Source organism: Malus sylvestris, chromosome 5, assembly GCF_916048215.2.
Source record: "Malus sylvestris chromosome 5, drMalSylv7.2, whole genome shotgun sequence".
NCBI classification, from domain to species: Eukaryota; Viridiplantae; Streptophyta; class Magnoliopsida; order Rosales; family Rosaceae; genus Malus; species Malus sylvestris.
In genome coordinates, this window is record NC_062264.1 from 1,743,891 (window position 1) to 1,769,105 (window position 25,215).

General features: G+C 39.4%; 2 protein-coding genes and 1 pseudogene across 2 annotated transcripts; 1 reads left to right on the forward strand and 2 right to left on the reverse strand.

Moving 5' to 3' along the window:
- Window positions 1–6,797: 6,797 nt before the first annotated feature.
- LOC126621515 (uncharacterized) lies at window positions 6,798–18,198 on the reverse strand. Its single transcript, XM_050290033.1, has 7 exons — window positions 17,684–18,198; window positions 16,421–16,473; window positions 16,092–16,184; window positions 15,749–15,972; window positions 14,850–14,916; window positions 7,164–7,274; window positions 6,798–7,028 (listed from the first exon to the last, which is right to left on the reverse strand). The coding sequence occupies exons 1-7, from the start codon at window positions 18,108–18,110 to the stop codon at window positions 7,005–7,007; spliced, it is 999 nt and encodes a 332-aa protein (XP_050145990.1). The 5' UTR covers window positions 18,111–18,198; the 3' UTR covers window positions 6,798–7,004.
- Window positions 18,199–22,505: 4,307 nt separating this feature from the next.
- LOC126621554 (uncharacterized) lies at window positions 22,506–24,044 on the forward strand. Its single transcript, XM_050290079.1, has one exon. The coding sequence runs from the start codon at window positions 22,506–22,508 to the stop codon at window positions 24,042–24,044; it is 1,539 nt and encodes a 512-aa protein (XP_050146036.1).
- Window positions 23,088–23,194, reverse strand: LOC126624867 (small nucleolar RNA R71; annotated as a pseudogene).
- Window positions 24,045–25,215: the final 1,171 nt, after the last annotated feature.

Below are 25,215 nucleotides of genomic sequence, written 5' to 3' on the forward strand. Positions count from 1 at the left end.
CGGCTAGCCTTACCCCCATTTATGGAGAGGCTGCTCCCAAGTCTCGAACCCGAGACCTACCGCTCATGGGCGAAGGCACTTGCCATCGCACCAAGTGCGACCTCTATAAAATATAATAGATTTATTAAATCCGCCTAGTCTGCCTAAGCGCCCGTTTAGACCCGCCTAGCCGCTTAGGCGTTAGGCCCTAACCCGCCACCCAACTAGCGCCTAGCATTTTTTAAAATATTGGTAAAAATTACCTATTTAGGCATCAGGTTTTCAAAAGGAACAATGACATTTGACAAACCCTATAAACGAAAATGCTTTGGGAGCTTACCTTTGCTAGTCGTGTTACATAAGCAGCAGTCAATGCTGTGGCTAACAGTCCAAGCCCTAGTGTCAAGAGCTGACCGTTTCCTCCAGGCAAACCAACTTCAGATTCTTCTTGCTGAAACACCACCAAGACCAAAATAAAAACATTCACAAACGATTCAAAATGAACCTCGGGTAACTACACGGAACCTAACTAAATTCCTTAACTGTACAACAACATCAATAGAAGGAAACACATTACTTTAGTCTAAAGAAGGCTTTTCAATTGCACTGTACCAATGAACAGTGTTTTGAACCACATTTCATTTTATTTACAAGCTTGCCACTCGGATGCTTTTAACCAACTTTGACTTAATTTACAAAATTGCCACTCAGGCTTAAAAACCTATTTTCAGCCACGGCGACAGAGAGGGGAGGGGGACATCTCTGTCGAAGACAATCGCTCCCATTTTTTACTCGGAAACAGCTGGGTGTGCCTTTGGCGAGCGGAGAGAGGGGGACAGAGCGACTACAGAGGAGGGAGACAAAGGGCTTGAGAGATTGGAGAGAGATTGGAGCTACGGGTTTGGACTGAGTGAGATAGAGATTTAGGTAGGTGCTCTGCCAGGATCTATGGGATTTTCTCCCATTTTAGAGAGAGAGATGGGCCAGGAGAGAGATACAGAGCGGAAAGCATGGGTGTGTGTATTCTTTAGGGTTAACGGGTTACGCACGGAGTCGGTCAGGATGGGATGGGTGAGGAACGAATGGCAAGGTCTGGGTTTTCAATTTTCTCCCTTGATTCAAAAGGTAATGCACTGCTTTTTTTTCATTGTTTAGTGTCTAATTGCCATTTGCTTTGTTACAATTTTCACTTATATTTTGTTCTTTCATTCAAATTGTAATGGATGTTTATAAATTGTTAAGCTGGGTGCTCGGATTATGTCTCTGTTTTTGTGAATTAGGGTCTTCCACTGATTTAATTTATTTGTTTCTTGATTAATACATACGTAAGCTCTTCGCCTCTTAATATTTTGATTTAGGTCAATTGTTAAATTCTTGAAAAAAAGTGAAAGCATTGTTCATTTTTGTCCCAAATTGGTTTGGTTCTGGTTTCGAAACAGAAACAAAAACATAAACTCCTTCATCTATGATTCACTTATTCCATTCCAGGTATTTCTCCATTTCTCTTTTAATTTCTTACTTTTTGATTCAAGCGTCAATTTTTATTAATTAAATTACAAATAAGTATTATTGACCTTCATTTGGTACCAATCAATCAAGTGAGAGATGAGTTGTTTGAATGTTTGATTTTACTTGAATCATAATCTCCAAGGACGAGAAAGAGAATGATTGGAATGATTTAGGGTTTAGGTCTTAGTATGTGAGCATGCGTATTGATGACTATAATCAAGGTATCACTTAAGCTTTAATTGTGACTAGTAAATTTTGAATGACTGTTGGTTACTGTTAAAATCCCAAATTCCAATTTGTTGTGTGAAGATGTGGACCACAATTGCTTCCTCTCAGCACAATTAGTTTCCACGATTACTCTTAAACCCTAATTATCTCTCCTCTCTCTAAAATCCATTTTTCGATTTCTAAATAGGGTAAATGGATATTGTTTCTGTGTGCAGGTGTTACTCAGAGAAGTTTGAAGGGCCCTGGGAAAAGGAGGATTGCATGATTTTTTGTCTTTGAAATGGGTATGTGCTGTTTTTAACGTTTTGGTTCTCACCTGTTCCGTTCTTTGATTTCTGTTGTCTGCCTCCTTCTAGGTTGCTTCGTGAGTTTCATTTTCCATTGTTGGCTTATGGAATTTGTAAAAATGGTTGTAGTTTTGTGACCAAACCTCGTAAGAGTATGCCAAAACACAGATTAGCATGCAGTGAACATACATTGAATTTGAACAAAATTTAATATATAAGTGAAGGCATATGCAATAAACAGACATTGAATTTAAAATTGATAGGGTAGTTAAGCTTCTGCCTTAATTATTCTTTGTCACTCACTTTTGGAATTTAATTCATTGATTTCAAAGTCACTCATGTACTCTGTCTTACTCTATTCACTCATTTTTAGTATGCACCATTGAATTTTTTTTGTCATATATTATTTACTCATCTACTACACTAATGTTGAGATTTGGGTATTATTTGTTTTCCCATATGTCTTGTTTTAAGGGAAATCTAATATATAAATGGATCCAAAAACTCCTGTTGCGGCACATTGAATTTATTCAAATATTGATTCTTTTCCTTTAATTCACTTCAGTTGTCGTCTTCTTATTCGTTCTTTTTTCAATGGCAAAGCCACATGTTGTTGAGCCTTTTGCCGCTACTGGTCTGGTCCAATTCGAAGGAGTCGGTGGAGCACAATCTTTAGGCCCTTTGGAGGAGCTGAAAAACCAATCTCGACTCCGCCGGCCGAGACATATTCCCAGATATGCTCCAGCTCCATAATGAATCGGACATCGGCCCGGGACACTACTCTCACTCTTTCCTGTTTTCATTTTCAAATATTTTGGAATTTTGCGCTGAATTTCATTTAGGTGATTTGTGAAATTTGTTTTTTTTTTTTGTTAGGCAGCTTTTGGTGCGCCTGCGAATGTTGATTTGGCGATGCGTTTACAATAACGTCAAGAGGGAAGAGATTCAAAAGATGTTCCCAGTGTATCTGTTTCAGAATTGAAAAGGCTGTTGATGCTTTTGATGCAGAAGTTTCAGCGACAATGACTGCAAGATGCACACAAGGATCAGGTTAGAGATTTGCGTTGTTTGACATTTCTGTGTAAACACTTTTGAGTCTCAAATATATCTCAAATTTGGGGTGTCGGGTATGGGCTGCTAAAGCTGAAAGTTCTTTTGGCTCATACATTAAAGCGGCATGTGCTTTTGGCTCATTTCTGTACAAAAGTTGAATCTTTGAATCTGCTTATTTATGTTTTGAAATGAGTGTGTTTGTTGTTCTTCCTACTGGAAGTGTTTCATGTGGAGATTAATCTTTGAATCTGCTTATTCATGTTTTGGGAATGTTAATCTTTTTAATTTTTTTCTTTCCAGGAAGAAAATATTTAACAAAATAAATTGTGACTATAAAGTTAATTGAAGCTTTGAAAAATTTTGTGGTCGAAAAGGATGACAAATTACTATTGTTTTGTTTTTCCTTCCTATCCAAAAACTACCTTTGGATTTCTTGATTGTGTGTTTATTTAATATGTGTTATTATAATTGTTCCCAGTATAATAGTAGGACCTACTACACGAGCAGGACCAAGTAGCTGACCCTCTACAACAAAATAAGCCCGCTCGAAAACCCTAGCTTGAATGTGGTTCCAGAGCTCAACGACTGGGACTACAATGGCAACAAAGTCTGAGTCACCGAGCTTCAACGCATCATTCATGACCTCCGAAAGCGGAAATGCTTCTCCCAAGCCCTCCAGGTCTCCATCTTTCTTTCTTACCTTGCAACGCATCATTCACGACCTCCGGAAGCTTTGTAGGTGAAGCTTTGAGGTTGAAGCTTTGAGGTTGAAGCTTCGTTGGGTACCATGAATTGTTTTTGCTTCACACTTTCTTGATCAAGATAGTGTGAAGCTTTTGTAGGTGAAGCTTTTGTGTTGAAGCTTTTGTGGGTGAAGCTTTTGTGGTAGGGGAAGCTTTTGTGGTGGGTGAAGCTTTTGTGGATGAAGCTTTTGTGGATGAAACTTTTGTGGTGGGGGAAGCTTTTGTGGTGGGGGAAGCTTTTGTGGATGAAGCTTTTATAGGTGAAACTTTTGTAGATGAAGCTTTTGTGGGTGAAGCTTTTGTGGTGGGTGAAGCTTTTGTTGGTGAAGCTTTGGAGTTGAAGCTTTGTAAGTGAAGCTTTGGATTTGAAGTTTTTGTTGGGTATCATGAATTGATTTTGCTTCACACTATCTTGATCAAGATAGTGTGAAGCTTTTGAAAATTTGTAGTTGTCCTCCATTGATGAAGCTTTTGTTGGTGAAGCTTTGTTGGGTACTACAAATTGATTTTGCTTCATACTATCTTGATTAAGATAGTGTGAAGCTTTTGAGAATTTGTAGTTGTCCTCTATTGATGAAGCTTTTGTTGGTGAAGCTTTGTTGGGTACCACAAATTGATTTTGCTTCATACTATCTTGGTCAAGATAGTGTGAAGCTTTTGAGAATTTATAGTTGTCCTCCATTGATGAAGCTTTGTTGAATTTTCCTTTTTTTTTTTTGGGGAAACTAGAAATTTGAAAATGTGGGAGAGACAACATATACAAATTTTGCTTCCACACTGTTGAGCAAGAGATTGTGATGCAAGCCACACCTTGTAGTATTCAAAGGTTTGGATAAACCATATAAATTGAATTTGCTTCGAACAATCTTAAATTTGCCTTGAAGGTTTGAGAATTGTAGTTGCCCTCCATTGATGAAGTTTTTGTTGGCACCATAAATTGGTTTTGTTTCACACTGTCTTGATTAAGAGTGTGTGAAGCTTTTGAGAATTGTGGTTGTCCTTCATTGATGAAGCTCTTGTTGGCACCATAAATTGGTTTTACTTCACACTGTCTTGATCAAGAGTGTGTAAAGCTTTTGAGAATTATGGTTGAACTCCTTTGATGAAGCTTTTGTTGGCACCATAAATTGGTTTTGCTTCACACTGTCTTGATCAAGAGTGAAGCTTTCTACGAGTTGTAGTTTCCATTGTTACAGAGGGGAAATGTCTGAAGCAGATGTAAGAGGGCTGAATAGCTTGATCTTCGTATGCCATGCACTGAAGTTGTTGTTAGCTTGCAATAAGACTTTGTCGATGACTATAACTCTTGTTGGGCATAAGTGCTCCCCTAGTTGAGTTGTCAAGCTTGAGGGTTTTTGATTATTTTTGAATGCTAGGAGTTCACATGTATAAATTATACCACTCGTTTTCTGGTAGGTGAAATGAATGGTGAGTTGCTTTCATCACTTGGTTGATGGTACGAAGGTGAGTTCCTTCATCACCTTTCATTACATTTCATCACCTGGTTGGTGGCATGAGGATGAGTTCCTTCTTCACCTGGTTGGTGGCATGAATGGAAAGTTGCCAAATGATATTAGAGTACGGGTTGTACATTTCATGACCTGGTTGGTGGCATGAAGGAGAGTACGGGTTGTACATTTCATCACCTGGTTTGTGGCATGAGTGACAAGTTGCCAAATGATATTAGAGTACTGGTTGTACATTTCATCACCTGGTTGGTGGCATGAAGGAGAGTATGGGTTGTACATTTCATCACTTGGTTTGTGGCATGAAGATGAGTTCCTTCTTCACCTGGTTGGTGACATGAGTGGCAAGTTTCCAAATGATATTAGTGTACGGGTTGTACATTTCATCACCTGGTTGGTGGCATGAAAAAGAGTATGGGTTATACATTTCATCACCTGGTTGGTGGCACGAAGATGAGTTCTTTCTTCACTTAGTTGGTGGCATGAGTGGCAAGTTGCCAAATGATATTAGAGTACGGGTTGTACATTTCATCACCTGGTTGGTGACATGAAAGAGAGTACGGGTTGTACATTTATCACCTGGTTTGTAGCATGAAGATGAGTTCCTTATTCACCTGGTTGGTGGCATGAGTGGCAAGTTGCCAAATGATATTAAAGTATGAGTTTTACATTTCATCACCTGGTTGGTGGCATGAAGGAGAGTACAGGTTGTACATTTCATCACCTGGTTTGTGGCATGAAGATGAGTTCCTTCTTCACCTGGTTGGTGGCATGAGTGGCAAGTTGCCAAATAATATTAGAGTACGAGTTGTACATTTCATCACCTGGTTGCATGAAGAAGAGTACGGGTTGTACATTTCTCATGCATCCTAATATGGCTTCATCACTTTTCGGATGTCGGTCAGCACGTGCTTACCTTGGTGTTTGATGGATATCAAGGTCGGATGTGTCACACATGCACAAAAAATTGGATTTTTGAGAGTGGTGTGGAAATTAAATTTCCAGCGTATATTACATTTGCCATATGTTTATATCATATTTGTATCAATTTCCACCGTATATTACACTTTTGAGTTTCTTATTTCATATTTATATGGATTTTTTTTAACAGAGGTAGGCCATTGACATACGTGCATTCCATCTTTATTGAAGATGTGGTTTTTTGCAGTTTCTTTTATGATATTATGTTCTAAACAAAGTGATATTCTACTCTCTAAAGTACAAATGCAACTCTTACTATGTTTTTTGTATCATATTTACCACTTCTTCAATAGAAATGAGACACATATTTGTGGACTCTACATCTATTAGATTGTATAATGTGGTATGAAATATGTGGAAAATGTGCATTATTCACTCTAAGAAGAGCGGAATACGATCATACGACTACTCCACATAATTGGATAGTCTTTAACTAGATTTAAAATTAGCATTGCTGTCATACATCGCCATCTATGGGTAATATGAACATAAAACCTCATTTACAAATAATAAAAAAATAAAAACTAATATTAATCAGTACATACTCCTGCTGGAATGGAAAAATCTGAACCACATTTCTCATCAGGAATTAGTGATGCAATTCAAGAGTAAAAATCAATACATTTCCTATTCAATTTGCCAAAAGTTGGATAATTACAAGGCAGCGAAGTAGCTATCAACCTTTTACCCTTTTTTTTTTTTGTTTTTGAAGTTTCAAATACATTGTGCAGACTTCATGGGCAGACAGAACCCGTCACCTAATCGATATCTTTTACAGCATCCTGCATCAAAAACCAGAAAAAATAATCATTTCAACTTGGCGTAAAGAACGCCTATTTAGGCATCTGGTTTTCAAAAGGAACAATGACATTTGACAAACCCTATAAACGAAAATGCTTGTCAAAGTGGGAGCTTACCTTTGCTAGTCGTGTTACATAAGCAGCAGCCAATGCTGTGGCTAACAGTCCAAGCCCTAGTGTCAACAGCTGACCATTTCCTCCAGGCAAACCAACTTCAGATTCTTCTTGCTGAAACACCACCAACACCAAAACAAAAACATTCACAAACGATTCAAAATGAACCTCGGGTAACTACACGGAACCTAACTAAATTCCTTAACTGTACAATATCAATAGAAGGAAACACATGTTTTCTAATTCATAATAACAATGTGTCTCATAAACAAATTGTGCGGTATTTGATAACACCAAATTCTGATCCTTGGTAAGTCGTAAATCTATCGAGCAGCAGTATGCAACTACATAAATCTGTAGCACGTAACAATATGAAGTTAAAGAAATTCCTATCGGCTTCGATATGACCAGCTGCTTAGTGCCTGTTCATCAAATACTGTTCCGACAAACTTCTCAAGTTTTCCAATCGTTACATTCTGAACAGCAATAACATGACACTCCTTCCCTAACAGAGTACAGTTCTGCACTATATCCAAAGCTAATAAATAATATAAATCATTCAAAACATTCCCTTTAAAATGACAGCTGCAACCTGGACCCCAAAAAAGATATAAAAATCCACAAATTTGACGGTTCCTTAAATTCTCTAACTATTCATTCTATTACATTTCCTCGCCATAAGGATTGCAAACAAGTGTAACTAATCTGATAGGATACCCAAGTTACTAACTGCATGAAAACATGCATTAATACATATGTAGAGCCCAGTGTTGCAGATGCCAGCATGACAATCACCAATGCATCTGGATGTTACGACCCCTTTTCATTTCCCAGACTTGTAACTGCATCAACCACAGAATATAGCAAGGTTGTGCAATACCTGACCTAGGTCTGGTAACTATCTATTCTATCATATAGAATAAGAATGTAACTAGGGTGTCAACACGATTTCACTACGTCAATCTTGTGGCAAGTAGCAGTTCTCTAATTTACTCAAAACTATACAACAACAACAACAAAGCCTTTTCCCACTAAGTGGGGTCGGCTATATGAATCCTAGAACGCCATTGCGCTCGGTTTTGTGTCATGTCCTCCGTTAGATCCAAGTACTCTAAGTCTTTTCTTAGAGTCTCTTCCAAAGTTTTCCTAGGTCTTCCTTTACCCCTTCGGCCTTGAACCTCTGTCCCGTAGTCACATCTTCGAACCGGAGCGTCAGTAGGCCTTCTTTGCACATGTCCAAATCACCGGAACCGATTTTCTCTCATCTTTCCTTCAATTTCGGCTACTCCTACTTTACCTCGGATATCCTCATTCCAAATCTTATCATTTCTCGTGTGCCCACACCTCCCACGAAGCATCCTCATCTCCGCTACACCCATTTTGTGTACGTGTTGATGTTTCACCGCCCAACATTCTGTGCCATACAACATCGCTGGCCTTATTGCCGTCCTATAAAATTTTCCCTTGAGCTTTAGTGGCCTACGACAGTCACACAACACGCCGGATGCACTGTTACACTTCATCCATCCAACTTGTATTCTATGGTTGAGATCTCCATCTAATTCTCCGTTCTCTTGCAAGATAGATCCTAGGTAGCAAAAACGGTCGCTTTTTGTGATCTTCGCTAGATTGCTCCGGTCATTAGTGTGGATAAGTATATAAATGGATAGAGATAGGAAAGCAAACACAAGATGTACGTGGTTCACCCAGATTGGCTACGTTCACGGAATAGAGGAGTTCTCATTAATTGTGAAGGGTTTACACAAGTACATAGGTTCAAGCTCTCCTTTAGTGAGTACAAGTGAATGATTTAGTACAAATGACATTAGGAAATATTGTGGGAGAATGATCTCGTAATCACGAAACTTCCAAGTATCGGAGTGTGGTATCGTCTTGACTTGCCTTATCTGTCTCATAGGTAGATGTGGCATCTTCTCTGGAAGTACTCTTCCTCCATCCAGGGGTGGTATCTTTAACTGGTGGAGATGCACAAGGTAATGTATCAATTTCACTTGAAGCTTACTTGTAGTTTCAGGCTTGGTCAAGCGCGATACAAACCATGTAGTAGGAGTCCCCCAAGTCGCCGAGCTAGGGGATTTGCTGAAAGAGGTGACAGACAAGGTGAGCAATCAGAGCTCCGGCTGATTGTTCACATTCTCCCTATTTTGCAGGCAACATGAAGGATAAAGAGAAGAAAAATGAGAAGAGATGATATGGGATACTTTTGCTTTTGAAGAAGTAACTTTCCATAGGCTTATTCTTGAACTGAGCTGGAGGGTTTTCTGGTTTCCTCCAGAGTATAAGGCCGACTGAAGAATTTGAGGGTCAAAACAAGTCCATCAAATCTAGAGTACGTTCGACCCTGCTGATATGGGATACTTTTGCTTTGACAGAGTAATGGATGTATCAGCATGTGTGCTGTTACGCTTGTCTCCACATGCTTCCTTGTATCCTTCTCACTTGCCCTATCTGTTCTTCAGGCAGATGCGGTATCTTCCCTGGAAGCATAAGATGTTGAAGATGAGTACTCGAGAGCAATGTCAGGTAAGTAATCAGGTAAGGGGTTCCAAGCAGTCAGTTCCTAGCTGGAAGCTTGATTCCAAGTGCTGACTGATTGCTCTCTTTCTCCTTGTCTTGCAGGTAAGAACAAGGCCAAAGGAAAAGATAGGGAAAAAGCATGATATGGGATACTCTTGCTTTTAACCCTGATGATATGAGATATTCTTGCTCTAGTATAGCTTGTTTGCAGAGGTATTATCGGGGGGAAAGAAAGCTGAATATTTCGAAAGGCTTCGTTGGGAGTGCCCTCTCAGATATGAGGAAGGGTTGAGCATTTTTGCAGGTCTGCCTGTCCGTTGGGGATGGAGGTCGACATATATAGGAGTCTCCCTAACAACAAGTAGTAATGCTATTCCTTTACCCTGCTTGGTCATAGCACGGTAGTTGGAGCTGCCAGCTTCACATGTTTTAACTCTGTCAGAGCACTTTGAAAAAGTGGTCTGTGGTATCTGGAAAGCTGATGTTGCGTGTAAAGATTACAGACAAGCTTTATCCAAGGAGATTCGACTCTTGAAGTTGGGAAAATGGTGCCTCTTCGGTTTTCGAACAAGCAATCCTATCGGGGATCTGGCTCTCGAGATTCGGAGAACGATACCTCTTCGATTTTTGAGAAAGCAATCATGCTGGGGGTCTGGCTCTCGAGATTCGGAGAGCGGTGTCTCTTCGATTTTTGAGAAAGTGAGTGTTTTCTCGAATGTGAGTAAAGGTTGACACACAGGGACTTTCCAATTATCCAGCAATGGTACTGTTCCTTTACCCTCTCTTCGATTTTTGAGAAAGTAGGCATGTTGGGAGTCTGGCTCTCGAGAATCGGAGGACGGTGCCTCTTCAATTTTGGAGCAAGCAATCTTGTAATCTTGTTGGGAGTGTTTTCTCGAATGTGAGTAAAGGTTGGGCATGTTTGCTAGTCTACCTTGCCACGAAGCACAGAGGTTGACACACAGGGACTTTCCAATTATCCAACAGTGATACTGTTCCTTTACCCTTATGGGTAATAATATGGTAGCTAGACCTTCAAAATTTATGTGTCTAAACTTTTTTTTTAGTGTTGTTTCTTTGCTATTCTTTTACCCTTCTTGGTCAGAGCGATGTAGTGGGAGCTGCAAGCTTCACGTGCTCAACTTTGGCAGAGAACTTTGGTAAAGTTATCTGTGGTACCCATGAGCTACTGTTGCGTGTGGGAAGTGGGTGATTGAACAGTAAGATTTACATGCTTTCTACTTCACCAAAAGTCTTCGACAGAATGCCCATAATTTCCGCAAAGCTGAGTGTGCGTGTGACAGGTGCTGACAAGGCTGGAAAAGTAGGTGCCTCTTCGATTTCTGAGATCGGCCCTCGTGGTCTCTGAGCAGCCCAGCTTTTGAGAAAGCAAGCGCCTCTTCGATTTCTGAGATCAGCCTTCGTGGTCTTTGCGCAGCCCAGCTTTTGAGAAAGCAAACGCCTCTTCGATTTCTGAGATCAACCCTCGTGGTCTCTGAGCAGCCCAGCTTTTGAGAAAGCAAACGCCTCTTCGATTTCTGAAGCTCCATCGAGTGCAGATTTTTATAGGGGCTGGCATTAAGTTCCAAAGCACACTTGAATCTCCACCAGTAGAAGCTCCATTCTTGCATTTCTAAGATCTTGATTTGTCCGACTTCTTCTCTCTTCAACATCTTTGAAAATGTCTGGCCCCTCCGACCGTCGTTTTGACTTGAACCTTGTTGAAGAGGCAGCCCCGCCTTCTCCAGACAACATATGGCGCCCATCCTTCGTTTCCCCTACTGGTCCTCTTACCGTTGGGGATTCCGTGATGAAGAATGATATGACCGCTGCGGTGGTGGCCAGGAACCTTCTCACTCCCAAAGATAACAGACTACTTTCCAAACGGTCTGATGAGTTAGCTGTTAAGGATTCTCTGGCTCTCAGTGTTCAGTGTGCAGGTTCTGTGTCTAATATGGCCCAACGCCTATTTGCTCGAACCCGTCAAGTTGAGTCATTGGCGGCTGAAGTGATGAGTCTCAAACAGGAGATGAGAGGGCTCAAGCATGAGAATAAACAGTTGCACCGGCTCGCACATGACTATGCCACAAACATGAAGAGGAAGCTTGACCAGATGAAGGAATCTGATGGTCAGGTTTTACTTGATCATCAGAGATTTGTGGGTTTGTTCCAAAGGCATTTATTGCCTTCGTCTTCTGGGGCTGTACCGCGTAATGAAGCTCCAAATGATCAACCTCTGATGCCTCCTCCTTCTAGGGTTCTGTCCAGTACTAAGGCTCCGAATAATCCCCCTCCGGTGCCTTCTCTTTCTGGGGCTCTACCGATTGCTGAGACTTCTCCTAAGCAACCTTTGTGAAGGCTCCCTCTTGTTTGTTTATTTTGACTCATGTATATGTACATATTTGTAGCTTATCGGGGATATCAATAAATAAGCTTTTCTTCATTTCAACATATTGTGTTAAATACACCAAAGCCTTCTTCGCTAAGTTCTTTGAATTTTCTTTTGTTGAAGCTTGTATGTTGAAGCTTTGTGAGTGGAGCATGTAGGTTGAGGTAGTGTTCCCTTAATTTCCCGAGTGAGGAAAACTTCTCGGTTGGAGACTTGGAAAATCCAAGTCACTGAGTGGGATCGGCTATATGAATCTTAGAACGCCATTGTGCTCGGTCCTGTGTCATGTCCTTCGTTAGATCCGAGTACTCTAAGTCTTTTCTTAGTCTCTTCCAAAGTTTTCCTAGGTCTTCCTCTACCCCTTCGGCCCTGAACCTCTGTCCCATAGTCGCATCTTCTAATCGGAGCGTCAGTAGGCATTCTTTGCACATGTCCAAACCACCGTAACCGATTTTCTCTCATTTTTCCTTCAATTTCGGCTACTCCTACTTTACCCCGGATATCCTCATTCCTAATCTTATCATTTCTCGTGTGCCCACACATCCAACGAAGCATCCTCATCTCAGCTACACCCATTTTGTGTACGTGTTGATGCTTCACCGCCCAACATTCTGTGCCATACAGCATCGTCGGCCTTATTGCCGTCCTATAAAATTTTCCCTTGAGCTTCAGTGGCATACGGCGGTCACACAACACGCCAGATGCACTCTTCCACTTCATCCATCCAGCTTGTATTCTATGGTTGAGATCTCCATCTAATTCTCCGTTCTTTTGCAAGATAGATCCTAGGTAACGAAAATGATCGCTCTTTGGTATTTCTTGATCTCCGATCCTCACCCTAACTCGTTTTGGCCTCCATTTGCACTGAACTTGCACTCCATATATTCTGTCTTTGATCGGCTTAGGCGAAGACCTTTAGATTCCAACACTTCTCTCCAAAGGTTAAGCTTTGCATTTACCCCTTCCTGAGTTTCATCTATCAACACTATATCGTCTGCGAAAAGCATACACCAAGGAATATCATCTTGAATATGTCCTGTTAACTCATCCATTACCAACGCAAAAAGGTAAGGACTTAAGGATGAGCCTTGATGTAATCCTACAGTTATGGGAAAGCTTTCGGTTTGTCTTTCATGAGTTCTTACGGCAGTCTTTGCTCCTTCATACATATCTTTTATAGCTTGGATATATGCTACTCGTACTCCTTTCTTCTCTAAAATCCTCCAAAGAATGTCTCTTGGGACCCTATCATACGCTTTTTCCAAATCTATAAAGACCATGTGTAAATCCTTTTTCCCATCTCTATATCTTTCCATCAATCTTCGTAAGAGATAGATTGCCTCCATGGTTGAGCGCCCTGGCATGAACCCGAATTGGTTGTCCGAAACCCGTGTCTCTTGCCTCAATCTATGCTCAATGACTCTCTCCCAGAGCTTCATTGTATGACTCATTAGCTTAATACCCCTATAGTTCATGCAATTTTGTACGTCGCCCTTATTCTTGTAGATAGGCACCAAAGTGCTCGTTCGCCACTCATTTGGCATCTTCTTCGTTTTCAAAATCCTATTGAAAAGGTCAGTGAGCCATGTTATACCTGTCTCTCCCAAAACTTTCCACACTTCGATTGGTATATCGTCTGGGCCTATTGCTTTTCTATGCTTCATCTTCTTCAAAGCTACAACCACTTCTTCCTTCCGGATTCGACGATAAAAAGAGTAGTTTCTACACTCTTCTGAGTTACTCAACTCCCCTAAAGAAGCACTCCTTTCATGTCCTTCATTGAAAAGATTATGAAAATAACCTCTCCATCTGTCTTTAACCGCGTTCTCTGTAGCAAGAACCTTTCCATCCTCATCCTTGATGCACCTCACTTGGTTTAGGTCCCTTGTCTTCTTTTCCCTTGCTCTAGCTAGTTTATAGATATCCAACTCTCCTTCTTTGGTATCTAATCGTTTATACTCAAAACTATCAGATAAAGAAAAAGAGTTTGATTCAAATATGATGACCCAATAAACGCTAACCAGGCACTTACCAATGTAAAACCTGTCTCTTCATTTGTGGGAGGTTAGATATGTCTAAATTTGAATTACATTGTCCATCTTCACTCATAGTTAGTATTGATGGTTCAAGTCACACGCATTGTTCATACTGCTTAACTTCCTTTAAGTGTTACCAGTTATTGCTGATGAGAAAGCAACTCCACAATATTTTCCTCAGTCTACTACTTATTATTAACTTGTTGCAGCATGTTAACTGAGAAAGAAAACCCCTACTACATAGACCTTACAGACAGGAATACCACAGCAGAAACAAAGATGTTAACATTAGCCCACTAGGTTCCCTTTTTCACAACCTGATGATGTGCAATAAGTCAGTTTCTTGATCTATATTTGTCATTTTGTACTATCGTAGCTTCAAAAGTATATTTTTTAAAAGATTTTTAGTCTTATCAAGGAATAATAAGCATAGCCATCTATTAAATTAAAATAATGTAAAGACAAACAATGTGTCTGTTCTTATGTTTCATTTTCACATCTGATCAACGTTATATATTAACTTGAATTATATTGCTTCCGACGTATGGTAAGTATTTCTTTTCTTGGTCGAATACTTATGGTAAGTTTAAATCATTTGTTTCATACTCATTCACCTAGTTCAACTCACATCCCATCTCCTTCAGACAGGAAGATATATATTAATATAAGTTTATCGGTGTAAAACATAGAATCGCCACAAGAGAAAAGTAAAACAGGCAGACTCACAATTATAGCTCGCCCAAATGCACCAGCACTTACGTAAGCCCATGTTCCTGGAAGCATCCCCAACCAACTGTAGGACAATTATAGATTTGACTTAGAACAAGATAGTCAATAATGTTACAAACCTGTTATACATATTTAGATTAGTTCATGAGATTAGATATCAACTACTTTTGAACGTAAACTACCAGACATGAGTCCTGAGTCCTGAGTCCTAACCATCATATTCTCCCCTTTTTTTTAAACATGAAAATTTGAGCCCTTGTGAGGAAATCAATGAATAAGTCATGAATGCAGACTGGCACAGAAGAATCTTCTTAGCCTCAACTTACTAGGTCATCCAATTTGTGTGGCCTGAAAATTTCAGCTAAACCAACATTGAGTTTCCAAAAGACGATCTCTGAAAACATTTTGAGCCCAAGCCTTTTTCAGGTAGAGCTTGGGCTTATCCTAGCCTATTATATGCCTGATCCAATTTATTCTTTATAGTTATCTTAAGTTTGGTATGAAGATATGTATTTTGTATCTTTAACCTAAGGGTTGCCTGCAAGTTGGTTATTAAGTCATTTCCACAACCTAAGGGGTAACAAGTTGGAGCCAGAAAGATACCAAATTTTGTTTAAATTACCATAACAACTTAGACCTAATCCACTTTGGTCCGACCCAAACTCAGCCTGTAGCTCATCAAATAGGACAGTTTAAGCTGGGTTAAATACTGGGTCCAAATAATCGTCCTACGAACCTTACAAATTGAGTTGGGATAAAAATAAGTCCTAATTCCAGCTCAACCTGTCTGATTAACAGCCCTAACTCTCAAGAGCGGCCCATAAAAATTTGTATAACAAAACCCAAGTTGAGATATAAGAACTTTAACTGAGTGAAAAAGAAGCAGAGCAGCAAACCTTCCCAACACGTATGGTACAAACTTTACAGATGTCAATCCATATAAATAGTTCCCCAACGAAAAGGGAAGCAAAGGGCTCAAGCGAAGGAGAGTGACAACTCTAAATCCGTTTTCTCCAATAGCCTTATCAATGGCAAGAAACTTTTTGTTTCCCTCAACCATTTTAACAATACGCTCACGAGCAAAATATCTAGCAATCAAAAAGGCAACACTAGCAGCAACCTGAAATAGGTAAATACCATAAGGGAAAGAAAAAAATTTAGCGCAAATATTGATAAATTGTTCTTTGTATAGTTATAAAAAAAATAAAAAAATAAAAAAAAAGGGATAAAAAAACTCACCGTGCCACTTATAGAGACGAGAATGGAACCAACAACTGTGCCAAAGAGAAGACCAGCTGACATGGTCAATGGAACTGCTGGAATCGCAAGGATCTACGGAAACATAAGTTTTATTATGTTAGTACTGGAAATGACGGTTTGGCTTTCTATGTCTCATACATCTAAAACAGATACTACAAAAAAATAAAATAAAAATATCTGCAAAGGTTGAATGTGGAAATGTACATAAATAGCATAAGGGTGAACAAACAAGTGGGAATAAAAACATATTAAAGGCTAAAATCCATATAGATAGCAATACATTCAAGGAATAGGTATCAAAGGCATACTTCCAGTCCGGCATAAACTGCAACAAACAAAGCATATCCAGCTGGACCATAACCTGTTCACCAAAAGTTTGATGAGATTAAGTCAAATATAGAATTGTATCAAAAAGAAAGAAACAGAAAGCCCAGCTTAATGCTAAATATCCTTCTTTTTTTTATCAAAAGATCATTAAGGTACAAGAACTAGCACTTCAAGAAACAACGCAGGAAAGGGAGCACATTTTTCCCCTGCATATTAAGGGTTGATTCCATCACAAGGGCTCCCTAAAATCAAACTAAAACATGTGATTGTACCTAGAAGGGAAGAGAACCTAGGAAGACAACGCATTTAAATGTATAACTATATAACTTGAACTCTACACAGTTACACTGTTACTCAAACACAACAGCACAGCAAGTTCTAAAGCACTGTTTTTCTTATGCACTTTGGTGGAGGCTATTGCAAACTTGAATGGTGAATCTATCAACTGTGGCCAGCGATAGCCTGAACTGCTTATGCAAACTATATTTGGCTAGAGAAAATGGCTAGATGTTTTACCAAAATCTGAGGATGATTTGACTCGTATTAAAATGAAGGCTATTTGCATGGAGATTCTTCCTTGCAGAAAATTCAAAGAAAAGAATGAAAAAACAGAACATGCTTTAATTTTTAGTGGCGTCTTCCTGATCAATTTTGTCTTTGATCTGTATCACTGATATTGTTAGGCTGGTAAACGCTTATGTTCTGTTTGTTATGTGTTTTTTTCTTAATGCTGCTTGTCGTAAGCTGATCAACTGCCTCATTATTCAGATAAGAATTTTCAATCATCATGAAAGAAAGAAAACATGAAGAACATATGAATATGGTATCGCAGTGTAATGATTAAACTGTAAGTGCCTTGGACAGATTTTTGTGCCCATAAGTTGCCCAAAGTCCTTAAAAAGGCTAGACTTCTACATTGTCACATAGCTAAACTATGAGGGTTGAGAAACTGAATTAATAAAACATTGAATCTACCTCGAATCTGTCGAATTCTCCATATTACAATCAATCATATACCAAATACATACTACAATCATAATGATATCACAAAAAGATCTGAAAAGCTGATATCCGATTTGCGTAAATGGCAATCCTATCCATTCAAAACTAATCATTGCAACCAGAAAATTTCTAAAATAAACCTCAGGTGGGTATACAACAAGACCAAATTCTAACACCAATGAACAAAATCCAAGCAGAATTAACAGAAACCTGAAAAGGGTACAAAAATTTGGCAAATTTACCTTCAATGAAAGTGGAAAACTGATTCAAGAAGGCGTTGATTTGATCCTTGTACACATACCCAACACCGGCGAACCCACCAACAATACCGACCAGGACAACACCGGCCAAAACAGTGCCTTTAAACGCAGTGTCGCCGTCGAAGGCGCCGTTGTCAGCCTCACCGGTCTTTTCAATTTCACCGCCGTCGTCGTTCTTGGGGGTGTTGAAGAACCAGCGCTGGCTCTGCGGAGGAGCATTGGGGGTGTTCTGGAGGGACTTCTTCTTGGACTGCTTGAGAGAAGAGCACGAGGTGAGGAAGTGGGAGCGCCTGTTAGGTCGGGAGCTGAAGAGGAAGGAAGAGGAGGGAGGAGGAGAGAGGGCGGAGAGGCATGGGAGGAGGAGCGACGACGACGGTGGTGGTGGCCTCAGAGTGAGGAGGGTGCGCATTTTAAGTGGTGGGTAGCGTGTAGGATAATAGCGGGAGGCAGAGCACTGCCATGTATGGTAAGGGAGAAGATGGATAATTATTGTGATTTATGAGGGAGATGGAAAGGACTGGAAGTTTTGATTTGATGTTTGGATTGAGTGTGGGGCTCTTTTGTGTGCACGACGTCGATTTTATTAAGTTAAAATTCAATTGAAATTTGTGTGGTTGAGATTTGATTTGGGGGTAAAAGAGTGATGGAGGGAGTGCCATGTATACTTTTGTTTACCACTCCTCTCATTGTATTTGTAACGTAGGAGATGGAGTGATAGAGATATGATATGTACATTATTATATGTTAGACGAAGCCAACTCGAACTCAGCCTTTACAATTTGGATTGAGGTATAGTTTTGTGTACATGTGAGTTTATTTCTATCGAGTTAGAACTTAACTCGAAACGATCTCATTGATTAGTGCTTACCCAACAAAACCTCACTTATGGAAAAAACAACAAAGAAGTGTGGAAAGAAGCAATGCAAGAAGAACTTAAAGCTCTAGATCAACACAAAACATGGAGTATAACCACACTTCCAAAAGGAAAAAGGGTTGTGGGTTGTAAATGGATTTATAAGATCAAATTCAATTCAGATGGCTCAATTGAGAGGCATAAAGCAAGGTTGGTGGCTAGGGGATTCACTCAAACTTTCGATGTAGATTACAAAGAAACGTTTGCCCCTGTTGCGAAAATGAACTCAGTTAGGGTTCTATTGTCTGTGGCTGTCAATAAGGGATGGTCCATGTACCAAATGGGCGTGAAGAATGCATTCTTACATGGTGATCTCGAAGAAGAAGTCTATATGAAATTGCCACCAGGGCACCCTCAAAGCAATGAGCATGATTTAGTGTGCAAATTGCACAAATCAATTTATGGACTAAAACAATCCCCCCGAGCTTGGTATGGCAAGCTAAGCTCAGTTCTCACAAGTGTTGGTTTCAAAAGAAGCAATGTCGATTCCTCATTATTTGTTCGCACTGGAGCTGTGGGAAAATTGGTTGTGTTGATCTATGTCAATGACTTAATAATTGCAGGAGATAGTGCTAAAGAGATCTTCAAACTCAACCAGTCACTCAGAAAAAGGTTTGCAATTAAAGACCTTGGGGTATTGAAGTATTTCCTTGGCATAGAGATGGCAACTTCTCATAAGGGACTATTTCTAAATCAAAGAAAGTATATCCTGGATTTGCTCAAGGAAGTTAACATGAGAGATGCCAAACCTGCAATTACTCCTCTGGATAGCAAGCTCAAACCTAGCTTGGAGGGCACGCCACTCACTAATATACGCCATTATCAAAGGCTTATTGGTAAGTTGATCTACCTAACAATCACCAGACCTGACATCACATATTTCGTAAGTGTCGTAAGCCAATTCATGCAATCTCCCACAATTGAGCATATGAACCTTGTTAAGAGGATATTACGTTACTTAAAAGGGTCTGTGGGTCGTGGCATCATCATGAAGAAGAATGAAAACACACAACTCATGGGATATTGCGATGCAAATTGGGCGGGAAACGTAATCGACCCTAAGTCCACAACAGGTTACTGTACATTTGTTGGTGGAAATTTGGTCACATGGAAGAGCAAAAAACAAAATGTCATTGCACGCTCAAGTGCTGAAGCCGAGTATCATGCAATGGCCTCCACTGCGTGTGAGCTGATATGGCTAAAAGGCCTTCTAAGCGACTTAAGAGTGTTTACAACTCTCCCCATGTCCTTATTTTGTGACAATCAGGCAGCAATGCATATAGCATCAAACCCATTGTTTCACGAGAGGACGAAACATATTGAAGTTGACTGTCATTATGTTCGGGAACAAGTCCAGTCGAAAGTGATTCAGACTCATTATACCAGAAGCTGTGATCGACTGGCCGACATTTTCACCAAACCCTTGGCTTCTCACCAGTTTCAACGACTTTTGTCCAAGCTTGGATCCATAAATCTTCTGGATCTAGCTTAAGGGAGAGTATTGGAAGTAGGGTTAAATCAACCACTCAAGTGTGTCTCCTAAGTGGTTAATCAAGTGTGTAGGGTTAGGGTTAAAGCAACCACTCAAGAGCACTCAAGTGTGTCTCCAAAGTGGTTAATCAAGTGCACTCAAGTGTGTCTCCTAAGTGGTTAATCATTTGTTGTCTTTTCTTAGGAGTCCACCGGTGTGGAATAACTCAAGGAGAGTTCATCTCTTTATATTCGGCTGAACAATTGTAATGTTAGCATGAAAGAAATAATATACAATCCTTGAAAATCAACACAATTATATCCCAATTCTCTTTCTTCTTGTTTCTCGCTAAGGTCTAAAATATCAATGATATCGGAAATATCGGTAGTACAAAGCACGGAAATTTCAATGGAAATATCAGGATATTATCGATATCGATAAAAATTGAATAAAAACCACAGAAATTGTAAGAAAAACTTGGAAATTTTTATTGAAACTTTGCAGGATGTTTATCTAGTCAATTATCTATTAGTTTATCACAAAAAATTGGAAGAAAATTGATCACTCATATATTTCATGCATTTATACCATCCATTTCTAAAGTCTTTGTGATGTTTTTGTGTTAAAATGGTTGCATTTTACCTTACATTGTGTTAGTGTGCAGTTAAATTTGCTTTAAGATCAATTTCAAGCAAAAAGGAGAAAAGGAAATAATAAAAACAAACAAAAGAATTGGAAGTGGAGCTTGTGTCCACGGGTGGTGTTTGAAAAAGAAATCAGAAAGCAAAGTGGGAGAGTGAGGATGAAGGGAGGAGCACACGGAAGTGAGAAAGAAAGAGAAGAAAAAAATAAAATAAAATAAAAGTGTGGAGGGAACACACGGCATTTCCGGAAAGAGGAAAGAAAAGATGGTAGAAAAGAGGAGAACATGGGGTGCCCACTATGAAGTGGAGTTTGGTTGGTCTTCCACTTGTAGCTTTGGTTGGTTTTGGAAATTATTGCCTTTTGTTGAAGGCAATACACGAAAAGAGGAGAGGAAGATAGAGTGGAGGACGGACAAAATGGAGCAACAGAGGAGTATTCATTGCAGCAGAAAATAAAGGTGTGCAGCTCTCATTAGACTTACAGAGTAGAGAGTTTCAGAGAGCAACATAGCGTAAAAAGGAGGAGAAGATCGGAGAGCTTGTTTTGTAAAAAGGGTTGTTTTCCTTCTTTGATTCTTCATGGATAATTTCTTATGTATTCAAATAATTATGTGTAACTAATTTCTTTTCGCTAGAGTGAGGCCATGAGTCGCAACATGATTACGTAGATTTCTCTTTCAATTGCTTAAGTGTTGTTACATGCTTTCTTTGATATTTTCAATCTCTAAATTAAACTATCTATGTGTCTTGATGATTGATCACCATTAGGATGCTTAGAAAAGTCATTGGATGCAATTTTGAACAAATGTCACGTTAAAATTGGTTATGCTTCTTGTGATTGAGGATTGTAATTTCTCCTAAGGTAAATATCATACTCTTAGGGATTACATGGTTTAACAAAAGGATTTTCATCAAGATTAATGAATCATTCATGTTTATATTTAATCCAATTGTCATGGATAAATTGCATGTAGTGGTAAGCGTTTTAACTTGAATGTCACAAGTAAAACATACACAAGGAAAACCCAACCTTCAAAGCATATGTGTTTTCGATTACTTAAGCAATTGGAAGAGATACGTAGGAGTGTTGTTGGTAAAGGTTGAACTCTAACATATTGTCAATCTATTTTTCTTCAATCATTTATTTTATCTTGAATTTCCTCATTTACTTGTTTTGTTTAGTTGAATCATTATTTCTATAAGCCATTTCCCTTTTTAAATGTTTGTTTAAGTCACGTACAATAGTATTTAGTTTTGTTGAATTAGTGTAGTTCTTAGAGTTAACTAAGTTAAATACACAAAAGTTCATAAATTGTTTATACGAGTCCCTGAGGAGATCGACCTTGCTTGAGCCATTCTATACTACAACACTTGTTCTCTTGCAAAAAATTTCTATGGTTTAACCCTTTGTTTTACAAGTGGTAAAATCGTTATCAAGAAATTGGCGCCGTTGCCGGGGACTGTGCCAACAGTTCCCAAGCTTTTGTGTTTATTTTTCTTATGCTTATGTTTATGTCTTATTTTTATTAATCATTAAAAAAAACAGCAATTAATTTAGTTGAGTTTCGATCTTTGATTAAGTGCAGTGGATGTGTGGTGTGAGATTTTTTGTCTTTATTTAACTAACTAGTGGTTGCCAATTTGCATAAACTGTGTTTTTTATTCATCCAGGTTTACTTACTTTCTTTTCCTTTTTGTTGTTTAGTTAGTTTCTGTTAAGTTTTATTTTATTTTTATTGTGGCTTAATGTTTATGTTGTTTGTTCAGGTGTAGTATATGGTGATTGGAACAAGGTCCAAGAATCAAGTGCTTATTCCTTACGACCCTGAACCAGAGAGAAGTGCAAGGAAGTTAGCTAGAAAAAAATATTTAGCACAAGATTCCAACATTGGTGATACTTTTCTTAAGGATTTGTTCCTTGATCCTGAGAGCTGCACATCTATTTTCCAACCTTTGGCACCAGTTGCACACATGGCCCTAGCCTTACCTGCAGCAGGTCAACCTTTAAGGAATTCATTGGCAGCGAGAGTCAATGCAGTGCCAAGGTGCATTATATATCCAGATGTGGAAGATGGGACAACCTTTGAAATTAAACCTCACATCCTCAAAATATTGCCATCCTTTCATGGGTTGCCAAACAGTGATCCCAACATGCATTTGGCTGATTTTATTGAGGCATGTGACAACACCATAATCAGATGTTTCTCTTCTAAAGCTATCAAGTTACGCTTGTTCCCGTTCTCTTTGAAAGACAAAGCCAAGGCGTGGCTGCATTCTCTGCCTGCCAATAGCATTACAACATGGACAGAATTGCAAGAAAAATTTCTCAATAAGTTTTTTCCTTCTTCCAAGACTCTTGCACTCAAGAAAGAGATATTGGCTTTCGCTCAAAAGCCAAACGAGTCTTTCCATGAAGCTTGGGAACGGTATAATGAGATGTACACAAAATGTCCTCATGCTGGGTTTGATTCTAACCTTCAAATGAACATATTTTATGATGGTCTCAATGCCACCACCAAGAGTCAAGTGAATGCATCTGCTGGAGGGTCATTAATGTCAAAATCAGCAAGGGAAGCATTTGAGTTATTTGATATGATGGCTTCTGAATCCCAACAATGGACAGAAGAACAAACACAAAAGAGAGAAGTTTTTGAGATTTCTCAGAGTTCTCCTAATGTTTATGCTCAAATTGCTAAAATGGAAAATAATTTTAATGCCAAGTTTGCTGCCTTAATGCAGGTCTCTTCCATGCCCAATGCCCAAGAAGCTTGCATCATTTGTAGTGAGACAACTCATGACATCACTCAATGCCCCAACAAGGATAGCTACCCTGAGCTTGTGCAAGAGCATGTGAATATGGTGAATAATTTCATTAGACCCAGAAGTGACTCTTATTCCAATACATATAATCCTGGGTGGAAGAACCATCCCAATCTTAGTTGGGGTAGCAACCAACAACCACGTCAATACCAACAGTCTTACCAATCAACTAGTGAGACTAAGAAACCATCTCTTGAAGATCAAATGTCACAGCTAGCTCAACATATGTCCGCTCTCTCTAATAGCACCAACAATTTTGTTCAATCCACACAAAATAGCATTCAGAATCTCACGGCATCAGTGGGGAATTTGGAGACTCAAGTTGGACAGCTTGCTACCATGTTCAATGAAAGAGAGAAAGGAAAGTTCCCAAGCCAATCTGAGCAAAATCCAAGAGGGATGGAGCATTGCAAAGTAATATGGACATTGAGAAGTGGCAAGAGCTATGACACCAGAGAAGTGGTGCACCATGAAGCCGAAGTGGAAGAAGAATAGCTTATTGAAAGTGCACCGTTAGCTGCAAAGTCTTGGTCAGAGGCTATTTCTGCAGTAGGTATTCCAGATCCTAGTGCAAGTGACAAAGTGCAATCTCGACCCAACTTTGATGCAAACAAGGAAAAAGGCCTTGGCAGTTTATTTGCACCTTCTGACAAGCCACCATACAAGCCACCTTTGCCATTTCCACAACGACAGCAACAACGTTCTAAGGAACAACAATGCATTGAATTCATGAAGACGTTGGCTAAGGTTCAAATTAATTTGCCTCTATTAGATGCTATTAAATAGATCCCATCATATGCCAAATTTCTGAATGAGCTATGTTCTAAAAAGAAAAAGTTCTTGGAATACGAGAAGGTGATTTTAACTGAGCAATGCAGTGTTGTCCTCTTACATAAGCTACCACCCAAGAAGAAAGATCCGGGGAGTTTCACTATCTCTTGTACTATTGGTAGTCTTGATTTTCATAAAGTATTGATTGATTTAGGAGCAAGTGTTAACCTTATGCCTTATTCTGTTTTCAAAAATTAGGTGAAGGAGAACTCAAGCCCACATCTGTGAGTCTTCAATTGGCAGATAGGTCTGTGACCTATCCTTTAGGTATTCTGGAAAATGTGATTATTAAAGTGGATAAATTATATCTTCCAGCTGATTTCATTGTACTTGACATGGAGGAAGACAAGGAAGTGCCTCTCATTTTAGGCCGACCGTTCATGGCCACCGCTCGGACACTTATTGATGTGGAAGCAGGTACTTTAACCTTAAGAGTGCAAGGAGAGTCAATTGTATTCAAACTCTTTGAAGCTGTCAAGCGTCCTTTTGAACCTGAAGAGTGTTTTCGTGTTGATGTTTTGGATGAGATTGTGCATGCAAACTTTGCCTCACAATCATCTAACGATGAGCTGTTAACTTGCCTCACCAACCATGATGCTACTTTATCTATGGAAGAAAATGTGGTGGACGTCATTGCTGCATTGGATAGTGCACCAATTCATAATCCAAAGTGGCGACATGTTTATGAAAGGCTTGGAGTGCCTAAGCAGCCCCTTCTTCCTTCAAGTGAGCAAGCTCTGAAGTTAGAGCTCAAGCTACTGCCGAGCCACCTCAAGTATGCTCATCTCAGGGTGAACGAGACCTTGCCTGTTATTATTGCTGCTAATCTTAATGA